The sequence below is a fragment of the Ursus maritimus genome, unplaced genomic scaffold (genome assembly GCF_017311325.1).
Source record: "Ursus maritimus isolate PB19 unplaced genomic scaffold, ASM1731132v1 scaffold_15, whole genome shotgun sequence".
NCBI classification, from domain to species: Eukaryota; Metazoa; Chordata; class Mammalia; order Carnivora; family Ursidae; genus Ursus; species Ursus maritimus.
This window is the reverse complement of record NW_024423897.1, coordinates 36,056,575-36,069,859: the sequence shown is the minus strand read 5'-3', so window position 1 is coordinate 36,069,859 and position 13,285 is coordinate 36,056,575. Positions and strand designations below refer to the sequence as shown.

At 36.9% G+C, this 13,285-nt stretch overlaps 1 protein-coding gene across 2 annotated transcripts in view; it reads right to left on the bottom strand.

The window, feature by feature from the left end:
- The window catches only part of LOC103664712 (UDP-glucuronosyltransferase 3A1-like), a 32,475-nt gene that overhangs the window by 7,088 nt on the left and 12,102 nt on the right, over positions 1-13,285 (bottom strand). The window contains exons 4-5 of one of the 2 annotated variants that reach the window (XM_008692643.1): positions 9,532-9,635; positions 6,717-7,248 (exon numbers count right to left, since the gene is read on the bottom strand). In XM_008692643.1, coding sequence (XP_008690865.1) covers positions 6,717-7,248; positions 9,532-9,635 — 636 coding nt within the window. Of the gene's footprint in view, positions 1-6,716; positions 7,249-9,531; positions 9,641-13,285 lie in introns of both variants that reach the window. The other variant, XM_008692642.1, reaches the window with a different exon arrangement.

Genomic DNA, 13,285 nt, shown 5'->3' with positions numbered 1-13,285 from the left:
GTTCCGGGATCAAGTCCCACATCGGGCTCCTCCGCTGGGAGCCTGCTTCTTCCTCTCCCACTCCCCCTGCTGTGCTCCCTCTCTCGCTGGCTGTCTCTGTCAAATAAATAAATAAAATCTTAAAAAAAAAGAAAAGAAAAGAAAACAAACAAACAGACACACTCAGAATGGTGAGAATTTCCATGGCATTTTTACTCCTTCTTGCCCCACAGTCTTCCTGGAGTGGCATGCCAGGAGCCAGAGGCAGCAGTGCTGGCCCTGACTTCAGCAGCAGGAGTAGAACTGAAACAATTTGCAACATTGTAACTGCTCTGTAGCTTCCCAAGTAACAAGTTTAGGTCTCACCAGACTCGGAGCTCTGGCTGAAATGGCAGTATAGTTCAGGTATCAGGCTGGTGGGAGTCTTGAAAGACAGTAGAGGGCACCATGCCATGTAAAACCTTCAGGGAGACTACAGAACTTTGAATCTTGGGAGCAAGAAATTATGGGAATAAAATACAATGGAACATCTAGGGCTTGGAGCAGAACCTGGGACTCTGGGAATTTAAGACATTAAAATTAGCCAAGCGTACAGAAAGAATCAGGTGACTAAAAGCTTACAAAAGGTCTAGACAAGAAAAATGCTTAGAAAATATGTAAGACTAAGTTGTCTTCTCTGGCTGATCCAAAGTATTAAAACATTCCCCACTAATTAGTGAAGGTGTTCTACGGCAGCCTGCAAATACAAGTAGAGGTGACTGATTCTTACAAATGCCCAAAACTTTCCAGAAAAGATCACAGGCATACCAAAAAAAAAAAAAAAAAAGAATTAAAAAAAGAATAAAAAGCCAAAATGTGTCATATAAAGGGACAAAATCAATCTCCAGAAACTCTCTTTGAAGAAACAGACATTGGATTTACTAAACAAAGTCTTTAAAATTGACTAAATATGAGCAAAGAGCTAAAGAAAAATATGGGAAAAGAACTAAAGGAAATCTGGAAGACAAAATATGAACAAACTGACAGAAATTACTTTTCAAAATGAACAACCAAAATCAAAACAAAAAATTACAATAACTGAATTGAAAAATTCACTAAATCAATGCAGACCCAAACAGACAGGAGAAAGGCTTCGTACACTTGAAGACAGGTCATCTAAAATATCAGGTCTAAGGAACAAAAAGGAGAAAGGACCAAAAAAGTGAATAGAGTGTAAGGGACTTGTAGGACCCCATCATGTGGATTATTATATGCATTATGGAGGTCACAGGAGAGGAGAAAGGGGAAATAGCAGAAAGATTGCTTCAAGAACTTATGGCACATGACAAGATATTATATGTAGACAGCTCTAAGATTCCTCATACACCAATAAACCTGTCAGAACTAATAAACAAATTTAGAAAAGAAGCAAGAAACAAAATCAGCTCAAAATATTAATTGCATTACTATACATTAATAATAAACATTTCAAGAAGGAGATCAGAAAACAATTCCATTTACAATAAATCAAAAAAATAAAAATACACTTAGGAATACACGTAACTAAGGAGGGGAAAGATTTTACATTGAAAACTATAAGACATTGCTGAAGGAAATTAAGAAAGGCAAAAAGAAATGGAAAAAGAAATCCAGGCTTCATGGATTAGAAGACTTAATACTTTAGGGGCGCCTGGGTGGCACAGCAGTTAAGCATCTGCCTTCAGCTCAGGGTGTGATCCCAGCGTTATGGGATCGAGCCCCACATCAGGCTCCTCCGCTATGAGCCTGCTTCTTCCTCTCCCACTCCCCCTGCTTGTGTTCCCTCTCTCAATGGCTGTCTCTATCTCTGTCAAATAAATAAATAAAATCTTTAAAAAAAAAAAAAAAAGAAGACTTATTACTTTAAAGAAGTCAGTACTTCCCAAGGTGATCCATAGATACCATGTGATCTCTATCAATAGTGAACAACATTTTCTTTTGGCAGAAATAAAAAGCTATCCTAAACTTGATATGGAATTTCAAAAACTTGAGTACCCGAAACAGTGTGGAAAAAAAGAACAGGGTTGGAGGTCTCACATTTTCTGATGTCAAAAATTACTACAAAGCTATAATAATCAAAATAGTGTGCTATGGCAAAAGACAGATGTATAGATCAACGAAATAAAAGAGAAAGTCCAGAAATATTCCCACGTACATTTGGTCAAATAACTTTTGACAAAGGTGTCAGGCCACTCATTAGGTAAAAAGCAGTCTTTTCAGCAAATGGCATTGGAAAACTGGATATCCACATGCAAAAGACTGAAGTTGAATGATTACATTATACCATATACTAAACCAACTTAAAATAGACTGAATATCTAAAGATATGAGCTAATAGTATAAAACTCTTGGAAGAAAAGAGAAGGAGAAATCTTCTTGTCATTATATTTGGCAGTGATTTCTCGGTATAAGACACCAACACCATAGGCAACAAAATAAAAAATAGTTAAACTGGATTTCACCAAAAAGAAAAACTGTGAATCAGAAGACACTATCAACATAGTGAAAAGGGCAACCCAGGGAATGGGAGAAATATTTGCAAGTCATATACCTGGTAAGGAATTGATAGCCAGATTGTATAAAGAACTGCTCTACCCAAAAAACCAACATGATTCAAAAATGGGCAAAGATTTAAACAGATATTTCTCCAAAGAAGATATATAAATGTCCAATAAGCTTATGAAATGGTAAACATCACTAATCAGGGAAATCCTGATCTAGCCATAATGAGACACCACTTCCCACCCATTAGGAGGGCTAAGAACAAAATTAAAATACACACATGCAAACAGAAAATGACCAGTGTTTATGAAGATACAGAAAAGTTGGAACTCTTATGCATTGTTGGTAGAAATGTAAACTGGGACAGCCACTCTAAAGGACTGTATGGCAGTTCCTCAAAAAATTAAATATACAACTATATGACCCAGAAATTCCATTTCTCAGTATATTCCCAAAAGAATTAAAAGCAGGGACTCAGACAAATATTTATACACTACTATTCATGAACATAGCAGCATGATTCACAAGAGCCAAAATGAGAAGTAGCCCAAGTATCCATGAACAGATGAATAGCTAAATAAATGTGGTATATACATACAATGAAATACTACTCAACCTAAAAAGGAAACAAATTCAGACACATGATAAAACATGGTTGAATCTTGAAGACATTATGCAAAGTGAACTAAGCCCTCACAGAAGAATAAATATTGTATGATTCCACCTATAAAAAGGTAGCTTGTGTAGTCAAATTCATACAGACAAAAGGAGAATAGTGGTTGCCAGGGTCTGGAGGCAGAGAGGAAACGAGGAGTCACTGTTGAATGGGTATGAAGTTTCAGTTTGGGAAGAGGAAAATGTTCTGGAGATGGATGCAGTAATGGTTGCACAGTAGTGTGGAAGTTCTTAATGCCCCTGAACTGTATCCTTCACTATGGTTAAAGTGGTAAATTTTATACTATGTATATTTGGTCACAATAAAAAAAAATTGGGAAATGAGAGAAGAAAAATTGTATGAGCATCTGTTATCTGACAAATTACACACCTTAACTTCCATTATTCTCCTCCTTAATAACTCCGTCTCGGTTCCAAGACCTGACCCACCATCATGTCAGGTGAGACCTGTGTTTTGGCCTAGTCTTATTTGTGCAATTGAAGCTTCCACTATTCTAGTCTCTCTAGTGTCACCAAGGGAACCCAGCCTCATAGCCATCTCACTGATACCTCCACCCATTGGACCTCCTGTTCTCTCAACCTGTGTCTTCCTCCCCAGTTCCATTTCTTTAAAAATGCCACCATGAACCAAAGTCCATTTTGCCCATGAATCATTCCCCAGCTTTTTCTGTTTACTCAATGCAAGGTCAGTAGTGAAAGGGTAGAGGCTTTGGTGCCTAGAAAGCCCAGTCCAGACCTAGGCTTTTGCTGCTCTGAGTTGAATGGTACTGGGAATAGTATGTACATCACCTGAACGTCTGCCGTCTCATTTATAAAATTGGAGACCATCACCATTCCCTCACGGTGGCATGATATGCAATATATGAGATGACTTCCATACAATAACATCCCAGTACCTTCAGGCAACAGGCAGCCACTAATCTCAGCTCTACCTCATTTTGATAACTTCTAGAGCAGTGGTTCTGAATTCAGGCTCTGCATTCAGACCACCCGAGTAGCATTTAAAACTTACAATACCTACACCCAATCCCAGGCAATCAAATCAGAAAATCTAGGCTGAGTCAGGAATGGCGGCTGTACAGGAAGGAACCATTGGAGATGATGCCTGCAGGTCTTGCTGTCAGGGGCACCCAGTGCCTCATTATACTATGTCTCTTTTTTTTATATGTTTCATCACAGATAACCAATCTCCTTAAATATTCTTTCATGTGGTAGCCTCTCACTTCATAATTATTGTACATGTGATCATAAAAAATGAAAATTAAAATATCAACATACTGAAGCATTTTTACCTACACGTCTAGGACTAGAGTAAGGTATAGGAAGAGCTTAGGGTTGTTCTTCAAGGAGATTATCAGTAACAGGGTCATGTAGGACCTAACAGTACTTCCACGACCCTTACAGGAAGGGCTTCCTTAAAAGTGGGCCCTGGGGTCAGCAAGACGGCAGAGCAGGAAGCTCTGGACACTCCTTCCCCCCAAAACATGCCAATTCGGCAACATTTCGTGGTCCAATTCCCCTTGTAAGAAATCCAGAAACTAAATGAAAGGGTACTTCACCCCAGCAAAATGTGTTATCAGTCTCACCAAAGCCAGAGGATAGTTATGAAAACACCCTCTCACCGGAATCCCGACCCCCAGCATGTGGATATCCACATGAACAAGAATAAAACTGGATCCTCACCTTACACCATACAAAAAAAAAATGGATTAAAGATTTAAATATTAGACCTGAAAATGAGAAGCTCATAGAAGAAAACAGGGCAAAAACTTCCTGATATTGATCTTGGCAATGATTTCACTGATAAAACACCCAATGCACAGGCAACAGAAACAAAATAAATTCAAAAAACAAACAAACACAAGTTTCTGCACAGCATAAGAAACAATTAACAGAGTAAAGAGACAATTTACAAAAGGAAAATATAGGCAAATCATATTCCGGATAAGAGATTAATCTCATTAATCTCCAAAATGTATTGAAAAAGCCTACAACTCAAGAGCAAAAAAAAAAAAAAATCTTATAACCCCATTAAAAAATAGGCTAAGGACTTGAATAGACATTTAGCCAAAGACAACATACAAATGGCAAACAATATGAAAAAATGCTCAGCAACACTAGTCATCAGGAAAATGCAAATCAAAACCACAATGAGGTATCACTTCACACCTGTCAGTATGGTTATTATTAAAAAATAGAAGACAAATGTTGAGGATGTGGAGCAATTGCAATCCTTACATACTGTTGTTAGGAATGCAAAACGCTGCAGCCACTATGGAAAACAATACAGAGATTCCCCCCCACCCCTCCCTGGCCAAAAACATAGAACCAGCATATGACCCAGCAATTCCATTTCTGTGTATATACACATGAGAATGAAAATCAAAGGCTCAGAAAGATATATGTATTCCCATGTTCACTGAAGCACTATTCAAAATAGCCACGATGTTGAAAAAGCAAAATGTCCATCAAAAGATGAAAGGTTAAAGAAAATACAGTGTATACATATATAACACACACACACAACACACCATATACAATATATATATACTCACCATATACAAAATATATATACACACCATATATATATATATATATATATATACATACACCATATATATAATGTCCTCAGGGTTCATTCATGTTTTCATATATTTCCTTCTTTTTAAAGGCTAGATAGTAATGCATTGGGTGTGTGTGTGTGTGTGTGTATAGTATTGTATATATTGTACATATATTGTATTTGTTGTATATATTGTATTGTATATATATTTTTATTGTGTATATATATGGTGTATATATATATTGTATATATTGTGTATATATATTGTATTATGTATATACTATACATACATATGTGTATAAATACTATATATACTATATATATATGGTGTGTGTATATATAGTGCATATATATACTATATATACAATGTGTGTGTGTATATATATATATATATATATATGTTGTGTGTGTGTATATACACAATGCAATACTATTTAGATTTTAAAAAGAAGGAAATTTTGCAATATGTGAAAACAAGAATGAACCCCGAGGACATTATGCTAAGTGACATAAGCCAGTCACAGAAAAGCAAATGTTGCAGGATTTCACTTATATGAAGCATCTAAAATAATCAAGGTCATAGAATCAGAAGTGGGAGTTGGTTTCCAGCAGTTGGGGGAAGGGGATAACAAGTAGTTACTATTCCATGGAGAGAAAGAGTTGTAAAGTTAAGTGAGATGAGTAAGATATAGAGATCTGAGGCACAACATGGTACCTACAGTCAATAATTCATATTGTACTTTCAAAAACTTAAGAGGGTAGATCTCATATTAAGTGTTTTCACGAAAACAAAATAAAATTTTAAATAGAATAGAATAAAATAGAATAGTAAATTTAAAATAAAATAAAAATGTATATTCCAGGTGTTTTGTTTGTCTCACCCCTACTTCAATCCCAGTTCCCACTAGCCGGGGAGCCCCCAATTCTGCACTGAAGAGCTCTGCATGAAGTCCATATTGACACTTAAGGTTTTACTTACTTGTGGTATTGGTTTAACAGGTCTGGCCAGTAAGCCTCCAACATACACAGTGTTGGGAAGCAGGGGCCGAGCAAACTCAAGGGCAAAGTCAGAGTTAACAAACCACAGCTCTGCTTTCTTTAGAAGATGAGACAAAACCGGCCTAGAATCTTCTGGGAAATGTTCCTTGATGGTGTTGTCAAATGTAGACTGGATTCGCCATTGCTTCATGGAGAAATCAAAGAACATCAGAAAATTCTTCACTCTGCCCCAGAAGTCCATGTGGTCAGTTAGCAAAGAATGGAATACTGGAACATAAGACACAGGGTTTGGTAACCCAAGGTCCACACTGCCAAAGGGAGTGGGAAGAATTGACACAAACTGCTTCCTAAGCTTCTCAGCAACCAGGAAAGAACAGAAGTCAAATGCTTCAACAAATACCAAGTCAAATTTCTCATTTTTTAAAGAATCCATGATATCACTTCTCCTCAGCAAATCACTGCACTGAATCCCCAATTGTTCCATTAACTTTACAAAGTTGTCAAATGCTTCTCTGGAAAAAAAAAAAAAAAGTAAGGGCAAACAATCATTGGAGGTGTTAATTTCACAGTACATAATGGAGTCTTGGGCTACAAAGAAAATACCCCAGGTAAGTAAAACCATATCTGGCAGCAGCCCACCTATACCAGCGTCCAACGAATAACTCCCCTCTGGGCACTCTGCTCTGGGTGTTTCTGCTTCCTAAAATGTTCTCACCTCCTCCCCTCCCCTTTGTGCACCTAATCATATCCACCCACCATCCATGCCAATTCAAGAGCCCTCCACTTTGCAAGCCATCTCTGACTGTAGCAGACCTCATAGGCCCTTGTCTACTTGACACATTCTATGATGCTCTCTTTAACTTTTTTCTGTATACTGACTTTTAATGAGTGACTGTCTTCTTTCCCAGCCTACCTGTGGAAGTAACTTGGTAGCAGAGTCCACCAATATTGATAATATAGCCCTGTTTTTTTCTTTAAATTTTGTATAGTCTACATTTGACAGATTGCTTCATACAAGGAACTTTCTGATGGTAAAAATTAGAAGCCAAATTCTAAGCTGAATATGAGATTTACATTTTTCTAGCCTATGAGGGTTGTTAAAACAAACAAAAATAAAAGTCTGTTTAAAGCTTCTTATTAACCTTTCCATTTCATGCTTCCTAGAGTATTCAAAGAACTAACACTAGCATTTTACTGATACCTATTTAAGACGCTGTCTATGGCACTATTCTCCTTCAATATTTTCCCACTAGTGCCTGCAAGGAAAATGACCCTTTTCACACAACATATGGGCAATAGATGAGAACGCTCCTGACCAGAGGTTACAGGTGCTTTGGTGACCCATGGGCCTCCTACTTGAATGAAGGACTGAGAGAATCAATGGTCCAGCAAACCTCTAACCTATACAACACTGCACCATGTCAGCCCACCTAAAAAAGGCCCACAGGTGAGAACTTGCTAGCAATATGCAGATGCCCACGTGCACTTTAGAATGGACTTGAAGTGACAACAGATGATTAGCTGAAATGATCCTCCATTATATTTTTAAATGATTTTACATAATGAATGACTGTTACATATTGTGGATAAATTCAAGATATGAAGTACAAATTCCTCAAAAGTAGAGCATTAATAATATTGGAAATTAAGTTAATAAATGGAACAAAATACAGGAAGGTACTGTTCTCACCATATTGCACCATATTTAACATGTGTGTACAACCAGACTTCAAAGAAATAAAGTGGGGGAGAAGAGTCAAGACATACACTTAAAAAAATTATGAATAACAACACAAGATTATATAGACAAAGTTTAAAATGAGCATTTTAAATAAGATATCATAGACAAGAGAATTTGGTCTTCTAGTTTAGGTAAGGAGAAAAGCTTTATGGAAAAAGCCAGATTTTAAGACCACCTTGATGACTGAATAAAATTTTTAAGGAAAAAAAGGAGGTGGAGTTAGGCCACTATAATTAACCAAGCAAGGCACGAATATGTGTCTTTTCCTTCTTATGCCAAAGATGAAGATCGTTCAGTACATCCCAGGTAACAACAAAAACTTTCAGGCTAATCTCACACTGTATCATCAAGGCATTTGGGTTTTTAAATGAGTTAAAAAGACAGTGGCTCAAGATATGAAAAATCAATGTTCATAAACATTTTTCCATTCCTTTTTTTTTTTTAGATTGTATTTATTTATTTGAAAGAGAGAGACAGAGATAGCGAGAGAGAGCACAAGCAGGGAGGAGAGGGAGAAGCAGGCTCCCCGCTGAGCAGGGAGCCCAATGCAGGACTGGATCCCAGGACCGTGGGATCATGACCGAAGCCAAAGGCAGACACTTAACCAACTGAGCCACCCATGTGCCCCTATATTTTTCCATTCTTGAATTTATGTGATGAGAAGAGAGGAAAAGTAAGTATAAAGTGGGGGCTCTGGTATGCTTACCAACAATGAGAAATTATGTTGCTTATCCTGCCCTCTGCGTTGCAGAGAGTATATATGCAAGCACTGTGGGTGAAGCGTTGCCACGAAGATCCAGAAGAGACAATCCCCCCGTGCTATACAGAAATACTTTCAGGCTTTTACCGGAAGAGCCAAAGTAGACAGACTGAAAGACTGGGAGTACAAAACTGATCTACTCCGTCCTACCACTGCCCCCCATCACTGGTCTCCCCATCCATGCCCTCATCCAACCACCCATCTACTTTTCTTAAACTCACTCCAGGTATCCATGCATCCAACCATTTATTTGTCACTAAAATCGTCTTTCATTCAGAAAATAAAAGAAATTACCTGCCATGCAAAACTTCTGTCATATAGAAGTCAAAATATTTCTTTAATTCTTTTTCATGTTCCTCAGGTAGAAGCCAACTGATAACTTGGTATGAATTTTCCTTCTTTTCTAAATAAAACAAATTTAAAACACCAATAAAAAAATATGTAATTATGTCATAAAACCCAGATTAATATTAGCATGAAGACAATAGCTTTTATTCTAAAAATTTTATATATATTTGAATGTTTGCTTTTAGAGGGTTTTTTTTTTTGCTCGCTTTTTCATTTCTTCAATCATAAGATCTGATAATATTTACTGAGAACCTTATAATAACTAAATTACTTCTTTCAATTTAAAGCCTTCAGGTAAAGGCATAGATATTTTTCATTTTACAAGTGAGAAAACAAAGATAAATGGAGTGTCAGATAATTTGTCAGGTTTGCACATATAGTAAGCAGTACACTTCATATTTAAATACAGTTCTTATTTTATCCCAGTTCCCCAGTCCTTTGTCTCTTAGAAAAAAAAAAATCATTTTTATTACTTAAAAGAGATACATGCGAAGGTTTTCATTCTGCCAAAAATATGCCAAAGGCTAAGTTAAAAATAGTAGTCCTCTGCAGCCCTACTTCACATCCTGGCATTTCCCCCATAACCCATGTGTTAAAAGAGTCTGACACCATTTTTGAAGTTGGACTGATGACAACTTTCAAGCTCCATCTCCCCCTTAACATTCTGTGACATATCTTGGCAAACAGAAGAAAGCTTCAACATGCCCTCTCTTCTGTGAGCAAGAGTTTCAAGCCAAGCAAGCCAGGGACCCAAGTAAGAGAATCCTCACCTCCACCCTACTTAGAAGCTTCCATAATTAGCATTTAGAGACAAAAGTATGGGTTTAGGTTTTCAGTGGCCCTGGGCCATGTGTCTCACGCAAACCTGTTTTCTGTGTCAGCTTGGATTGTGCTTCTGAATCCCAGCATGTGCCCTGATTGATACAAGGCTAGGGAGAACCCTGTGACCAATAATTGTGTATCTCAAGGACTGCCCCCATTATAAACAGTGCTCTGGGTAAGACTGATTCCAGTTTACAAGAATGGTTGAAGAAGGGTAGTCACTATGTCATATGATGAGATTCACACCCACAAAAGTAGAAGGTGCACTAGAAACCCAGAAAATTCCTTTGCTACTGCTGCTGATTATATCTCTGTAGCTAAAAGAAAACCTTGATTAACACAGTAATGGGAAAAAACACTGATGATACCCCCATGGATTTAATGCAAAGAGGTCATTCAAACTCAATCTCAGGTCTCTCAAAATCACCACTAGGGAGGCCCCTAGCCTTGATGGGACATTCTGAGGAAGAAACATGTAAATACAAGCATGTTAGAAGGAACACCCTCCCCAGAGTATATGTAATAACAACAAAGGAATGGTAAAAAATGGGAAATTGCAGGGTGGGAGAGTCAGGAAAGAAATTAAAACAGAGTTCTTAGTTTTGACATATGTGGAATCTAACATTACTTAAAAAAAATTATTACAGAGAAATGACACAGATTGTGACTTTACATCAGAGGTTCCAAATTACTTTAAACATTGGATAAGATGACCAAAGACAAACCTTAATCGTCTTGGTTAATATTGGGGGGAAATAACAGATATATCATAAGAGCTCACCAAATTTATCAAAGTATATCTGTACTCTTAGGAGTTACAAAACATTAGATAGAGGACAATTGTTCAGGCCCTGTCTTAACTACCGGTATTAAATAACTCATAGTCGTAAGACCCATTGGTTAAGTTATTTCATAGCGGCTATGGTTGCTTTTATGTAACAAGTCATAAAATAAAATTAAGGTCTTAGCACTAACAGCATGACAAAAAGGGACTCATTGGATCTGCCAAATATATTAAAACTGTTAATACAATCAAATATGACTTAATAGAGTGCCTTCAAGGATTAAATCCCATTAAAAAGCATCTATTAACAAAGGAGTGATTATCCTCACTGGTTCTCCATTTAATAGCCTAATTTAGACTATTCTTAAACCTGAATGAATGGTGCCTCTCAGTGGACTACTGTAACTTCACTGCCAATGTCTACATATTAGGGCTGCCATTTCTAATATTACTGAAATTACTGATTGTATCTAACTACTAATAGACACTTTGCAAGCATAGATTAGGTAATATATGCTGTTCAATTCCTTTTTTTTAATTTTTTTATTTTTAATAATATTTATTTTGTTATATTAGTCACCATACAGTACATCCCCAGTTCTTGATGCAATGTTCCATGATTCATTACTTGCATATAACACCCAGTGCACCATGCAATATGTAACTCTTGAACAAATGTATGAGTGAGTGACCACAGGAGGGGGATGAATTTAGCTTTGAATGATTTGACTGGAGTATCCTACAAAATAAAAATTTTTATGGTCAATTCACTACTAAAGTCGTGATGCAGATGATAGCTCGAACAACTAATGTGAAGAAATTGTTTAGAGAATGTGAAAATTGAGAGGAAAATGTAAAAACAGATTCTATGGGATGGCAATTTTCAAGACTTGGAGAGAGATAGCAGTGCCTGAAAACAGAAGGGGCAGAAAGGATTAGAGAAACTGAAAATAGTGTGATTAGAGCTGAAGGAACCAAGAAAAGGATTGCAAAAGAGTCAATATTATTAAATGCCCAAGAGACCAAGTTAGATAAGAACTTGGATTGACAAAAAGGGGTTTCCTAAGGAGATAATTAAGGCAGATTTAGAGAAATTATTGGGATGAAGTCAAGTTACAACACATGGAGAATTCAATGGGAAGAAAGGAAGTGGAAATCGTGAGCACAGTTATATTGTAGGCTTGTTATTCTTGGCTGTTAGAAGTGCAGAGAGGTGGCTGGATGCGGAGCACAGAGTATGGGATTACTGTTTTCTCTACTAATGTGAAAGGAAAAATCTATATATGCCAAGGGAAAAAGTCAATAATAAGGGAAAATTTGAATTCATAAGGGGATACTTTATGGGATGAAGTCCTAGAGGAGAGAGGTGTCTACCGTTCGAGTAGGACAGATAGAAACAAAAATATTTATTTTATTGAAATTGACAAAATGCTCTCTTACCATGGAATTATGGAATAACTATATCCCATATATGAAATATATAAATATTCCATAAAATAATTATGGAATTATTGGTCCTATTATTAAAGAACCTCCTCTAAATGAAAGGTTTAAATAAAGTGATGTGAAGAAAATGTATAAACAATATTATCTAGGATTTTGATGGATTCCTGTCTCACATCGAGGTCTTTCAACCATTTGGAGTTTATCTTTGTGTATGGTGTGAGAGAATGGTCAAGTTTCATTCTTTTGCATATAGCTGTCCAATTTTCCCAGCACTATTTATTGAAGAGACTGTATTTTTTCCACCAGTTGTTTTTTCCTGCCTTGTCAAAGATTAGTTGCCCAAAGAGCCAAGCGTCCATTTCTGGGTTCTCTATTCTGTTCCATTGGTCTATGTGTCTGTTTTTGTGCCAGTACCATGCTGTCTTAGTCATCACAGCTTTGTAGTATAGCTTGAAGTCCGGCAATGTGATGTCCCCAGCTTTGTTTTTCCTTTTCAAGAATTTCTTGGAGATTTGGGGTCTTTTCTGGTTCCACACAAAATTAAGGGCTGTTTTTTCCAGTTCTATGAAAAATGTCATTGGTATTTTGATCGGGATGGCACTGAAAGTGTAGATTGCTCTGGGTCGCACAGACATTTTAACTATGTTT